The 6,000-nt window shown below is 40.7% G+C and overlaps 1 protein-coding gene across 5 annotated transcripts in view; it reads left to right on the forward strand.

Moving 5' to 3' along the window:
• CACNB2 (calcium voltage-gated channel auxiliary subunit beta 2) overlaps window positions 1–6,000 on the forward strand; it is a 422,711-nt gene that overhangs the window by 296,749 nt on the left and 119,962 nt on the right. The window contains exon 1 of one of the 5 annotated variants that reach the window (XM_044678380.1): window positions 5,319–5,387. The exons of the other annotated variants lie outside the window; for them this stretch is intronic. Within the exon in view, the coding sequence (XP_044534315.1) occupies window positions 5,319–5,387 (69 nt within the window). Of the gene's footprint in view, window positions 1–5,318; window positions 5,388–6,000 lie in introns of those variants that run through there. 5 annotated transcript variants of the gene reach the window in all.

Raw genomic sequence — 6,000 nt, forward strand, 5'->3', positions numbered from 1 at the left:
CCCCAAAGAGATAATAGGGAAAAAGACGTGTACAAAAATATTTATAGCTGTGTTCTTTGTGGTGGCAAAAAATTGGAAAATGAGGTGATGACCTTCAATTGAGGAATAGCTGAACAAATTGTGGTATATGTTGGTGATGGAATACTATTGTGTTCAAAGAAATAATGAACTGGAGAAATTCCACGTGAACTGGAATGACCTCCAGGAATTGATGCAGAGTGAAAGGAGCAGAACCAGAAGAACATTGTACACAGAGACTGTTAAACTGTGGTACAATCAAATGTAATGGTCTTCTCTACTAGCAGCAATGCAAGGATTCAGGACAATTCTGAGGGATGTGAAAGAACACTATCCACATCCAGAGAAAGAACTGTGGGAATAGAAACACAAAAGAAAAACAACTGCCTGATCACATGGATTGTTAGGTATATGATTGGGGATATTGACTCTAATGATCACCCTAGTGCAAATATCAATAATATGGAAATAGGTCCTGATCAATGACATATGTAAAACCCAATGGAATTGTGCATCAGCTATGGGAGGATGGTGGGAGGATGGGAGGGAAAGAACATGAATCTTGTAACCATGGAAAAATATTCTAAATTAATTAAAGTTTTAAAAATAAATAAAAATAAAAAATAAATTAACCTGCTCATTATTTCTTATAGCACAATAGTATTCCATCACAATTATATGCCACAACTTCTTTAGCCATTCCCCAAATAATAGGCATCCCTTATTTATTGCTTATTTCTATTTATCAGTTATTTCTTTGAAAGTATACATATACCAGATATTCAAAAAATATTTCTATTTTTATATATAATGTTGATTTTTCTTGTTTCACTCTTCATAATATCATATAGGTCTTTCCATATTTTTTGAATTAACTTGCTCATAGTTTCTTATGGCACAATAGTATTCCATCACAATCATATGCCTCAACTTGTTTAGCCATTCTCCAAGTGATGGGCATCCCTAAATTTCCAGTTCTTTGCCACCTACCAAAAAGAGAGCTTATATAAATATTTTAGAATGTATAGGTTCTTTTCCTTTTTCCCTGATCACCTGGGGAAACAGATACAACTGTAATATTTTGGGGTCAAAAGGTACATGCCATTACATGACCCTCCATCTCTAGTCTCTGTGCTTTTTTATTGTCTAACTGACATAGTAGGAATGCTTAGCCTCATCTCCATTTCTTAGTTTCACTTAACTTTTTTCAAGATTCAGCTCAAATTCTGTGTTCAACCAAAGGCTGTTCCTGGTCCCCCCCAGATGCTAGCTCTCTTAGGATGCCTTATAACTGCTGTGTATGTACCTATTTATGTAGGGATGTAGACTCCCCTATTAGAATATAAGCTCCTCAAGGACAAGAGCGGCTTTTTTTTTTTTGGCCTTTTTTAATATCACCAGTGCCAAACACAGTTCCTGGCACATAATAAGCACTTAATAAATTCCTTTTTGATTGATCATGTAACTCCTCTGCTTAAACTTCTTCAGGGTCTTGAAATTGCTTTTCTAATGATATCAATTTATTCATCTTTGCCTTGCTATTCAAAGCCTTCTAGAATCTGGCCTTTTCTTTCTAGTCTTATTGTGTTCACAACCAACTATGCTACAGATGTGTAAGCTGTGTGTCAGTTTTCCCTGACTGTCACAGAAGTGATTGCCTCCTCAGCACATATCACAGACCAGCCCTAGTTCTATAAGAACATTTTTAGAATCACCATATAAAATGGGACTTTACACAGTTCTACTCCAGGGCTTCACTGGGAGATGGAAGTAATCCTCAATTTCAAAGGCTATGTCAATCGAGTGCAATTTATGATGGGTCCTGCCAATCTGAAAAAATCTTTAATATGTGTTCTGTGAGAGAAGACATGTCTACTGTCAAGGGAACAGGCAAGCTAAATTTTGAGGTCCCCATTATCAGGGTGACTGCTAGGTGGCAAGTATCTTGGTCCCAGATGCTCTTGAAGAGAGCTTATGGTCTGCACCAGGTAAAACCAAGACTTTGAAGTAATTGACCTATACATTAACTTATTAGCAGTACTGTGTGCTGTTGCCATGATTGCTAGGAATACTAATTTCCTTATAAGCTCTCTATTTCAGTTTTTTTTTCTTTCAGCTTTCCTGCCTTGAAACTCTGGCATTCTGACATAACATAAACTTAAATGTTTGTTGATCTTTGGGATTGAATTTTTCTCAGGGCATGCACATATGCCCACAAACTTTCTGGAAAGATTTCTGAAAATATAGATTTGCTATTTTTGATTGGCTAATTACAACAACAACAAACATTTCCTTAAAACATTATGACAGATTCATTTGATGATGGGGATTTTGCCCATATGGGTACTCCCTCCATCAGTAATTCCTAAAACAACTCTACTATTTCTTATCTTCTAGAGTTTCTTACTCATGTCTTTCCATGAATCCCCTTTAAGAGATCCACCAAAATACTAGAACTTTTCCGTAGTTTTCTTAAAGCTTGGGGAGATCAGTAAAGTAGTCATATTGCCCATCTTTTGCTCTTACTCTTATGACATGACCACCAGCTTGCTTCCATTTCCTCTGTCTCTCTCTAACCTTCATTTCTTTTCTATCTCTTTCTCTGTCTTTCTCATAGTCAATCAGTTAATAAACTTTTAGTGCCTACTTGAGTAGTGAAGTTGTACAGTAATTAGAACACCAGGCCTGGGGTCAGGAAGACTCATCTTACTAAATTCAAATATGGCATTGGACACTAATTGTGTGATCTTGGACAAGTCATTTAATCCTATTTCACTCAGTTTTCTCATCTGTAAAATGATCTGGAGAAGGAAACAGCAAACCACTCTAATATCTTTGCCAAAAAAATTACCCCAAAACTTAAATAGAGTCACAAAGATTTGGACCTGACTGAACAACAATAAAATATGCCATGCATTGTATTAAGCACTGGGGATCCAGAGAAAGGCAAAAAGAAAAGCACATCCCTGCTCTCAAAGTGCTCTCCTGCAAATAAGATATATACAAAATAAACTGGGGGTGGGGGAGTAGGCTCAAAAGAAAGGGGCAGACTTTAAAAAGAACTGGAAAAGGCTTCTTGAAGAAGGTGAGACTTTAGCTGAGATTTAGAGGATGCTACTAAAACTCGGAGGGAGAGAATTCCAGGCATGGAGGACAGCCAGGGAAAACATTTGGAGTCTGGAGATATGAAGTGTTTGTGTGAGGAACAACAAAGAGGCCAGTATTACTACAATGCAGAATAGAAGGGAAGGAAGAAAGGAAAGAAGGAAGGGAGGAAGGAAGGATGGATGGATTTATTTGTTAATCACCTGTTATGTGCCAGGCACTATGATAGGTGCTTGACAAATATCTCATTTGATCCTCACAACAACCATTTTACTGTTGAGAAAAATATCAATTAAGTGACTGGCCCAGGATCATATAGGCAGTAAATATATAAGACTGAATTTGAACTCAGGTCTTCCTGACTCCAGGCCTAGTGTTCACTACCCAATGCACTACCTACCTGCCTCATGGAGAGGAATAATGTGTAAGAAGTGTGGAAATAATGGTGTGATATGGTCAGGCCTGGGTTTTAGAAAGATCTGTTTGACAATTGCATGGAGGGAGGGGGGACCCACCAGTGGGCTATTTCAGTTGTGAAGGATGAGGGCCTGCACAGGGATAGTGGCAGTGGCAGAGGAGACAAGGAGGCTTATCTGAGAGATATTATACAGGTCGCCTCAAAAGGATATGATGGGTGATAGAGTGAAGAGTTGAGTGTGACACCTAGATTCTGGTCTTGGGGAGATGGAAGGATGCTATAAAGAAGGCACTTTTCCTAGAGACAGTTACTTTGAAAGAAATCTATCCTTTAAATTTGCATTATAACCTAATAACTTGCATACTAGTCTATTGAATCTCTCAAAATTAGACACTTGACTTGTAGTCACTCAAGAGACTCGGGTTCTAGTCCTCTCTGTGGCAAGGTGCAAGCCTTGTGATTTTAGGTGAGGAATTTTTGAACATCTATTCCTTCTTTTAGTTGGGGGAAAAAGAAAAAGATTTCTGCTTTAATCTTTTAGCTCCCTTTCAGTTCCCCAGTTCTGGGGATCTGTGAATTTGAGCTCGAGAAGTTAATAATACTTTTGTATCCAACCAACTGAGGTATCCTTAGCCAGAGCCAATAACTAACAATCTGTGCTTTCAGATTTCTCCATGATCGGTATTTGCCACAGTCCACACTTGGATTTATCATGCACAGTCCCTAACAGCAATCTCTCACTGGGAAACAGTTTGCTGTCATTTTTCGTTCTGCTAAAGCAATCGCTTTAGAAACCCATGATCATCATTCATGCCCTAATTAAATGTGTGCAGACGTGTCTCTTGTATCCGATTTGGGAGATGACAAAAAGCAATCTAAATTTGCATGATGATGGATGAAAATCGCGGGCTCTCCCCTGCCCAGAATGTTTCAGATGACATATTTCTTTTCTCTCTGCTCTTCCTATGGATTTCTTCCAGCAGAAGCCCCACACTTTTGTGGCAGCTAAAGGTAGTCTCTAGGATGCTGTGTAGAGCGATGGGAAGAGAGCATTAAAGGCAAAGAGCAGGTACTGTATCTCTGCAAGTGAATTTCCCTGGTGGCACAGACATGATCAAAATAATGACACTCCGCCAGCGCCTTGCCACCCAAAGGACCCTTTCCAGCTGTTTACACTTGAGATGTAAAATAGCAATTTGACATAGACTACCAGTGTGATGTGAGCATCTGCGTAAAAGGCGACATATAGAGCATGCCCAGTGATGTGCTGGGCTCCCTCCCTCCCCCACCCCAATCAGATCTCTGAAGATATGGGTTGAACTTTGCACTTGCAAATGTCATGGAATACATTTTGCACTGGATTTTTAAAAAGGTTCTCATGTCTTACAAGTAATTTCTTGGAGCCACCCCCACCCACCCCAAGCAGCCACCTTCATCCTGTGTATGGCAAGAGGCTTCAAGTTTAGCAGGAGTTGAAGCTTCTCTTCGGAATCCACTTGGAAGTGTTGGATTATTTCTGGTTCTCACAGTACCGGCGCACACTCAGATTTAGGTGTGCTCTTTCTTTCTCTGGGATGGAAAACATGAGAACCTGCACGGATCAGAGTCCTTCAGAGCAGAGAGGCTGAAGGCTCAGAGAAGGAAGCGAACGAAGGGGCTTTGCAGCAGAGCATGGCCAGGGAAGGCACCGCGATTCCACGGGGCTCAGAGCACACATGCCGGGTGAGAGTCTGTGCCGGGCGCCGCAGCTGCCGACAATAACTGAGCTGTCTGGCTAATGAAGGCCACCTGGATCAGGCTTCTGAAAAGAGCCAAAGGAGGGCGGCTGAAGAATTCTGATATCTGTGTAAGAACAAATTGCTTTCTTTTGGTGCTAGCAGTCTTCCCTTGGTCTCTGCTGCTGCTGCTGCTGCTGCTGCCGCCGCCGCCGCTGCTGAGGCAGAGTGAAGGCAAAAGCTTGTTTGATTGAATTAATGTGCTCGTGATGACAAGGTAGTGAGGGAGATGGCTATCATTTATCAGATCCCCTTGCGCTGTGCCTAGGTACCAGAGCAGACTGGTGCTGCTTGTAGGTTTGTTTGGCTTTTTCCGTTTTGGTTTGTTGTTGTTGTTTGTTTGTTTGTTTGTTTGTTTTTTGCAGACATCCTTAGGACCCCATTATTTGTAAATGCCTAACTGTGTTATCCAAAGGTGGAGCTGTACTGATGCCTTGTGATTTTGTCATGGGATGAGTGTCGGTCAAATCCAGGTAGAGGAAAGCTCTCAAATGGTCAGGAATATCAGATCATGGTCATGATATTTTCAAGAGCCTTGGTTCACGGTGATTTTCCTTTGAAAGAGGGAGGGAAGGAAGGAGGGAGAAATCGAAGAGGGGAGAGAGTAAAGGGAGGGAGAAAAAGGGGAGAGAGAGAGAGAGAGAGAGAGAGAGAGAGAGAGAGAGAGAGAGAGAGAGAGAGAGA

The sequence above is a fragment of the Gracilinanus agilis genome, chromosome 5 (assembly GCF_016433145.1).
Source record: "Gracilinanus agilis isolate LMUSP501 chromosome 5, AgileGrace, whole genome shotgun sequence".
Lineage (NCBI taxonomy): Eukaryota > Metazoa > Chordata > Mammalia > Didelphimorphia > Didelphidae > Gracilinanus > Gracilinanus agilis.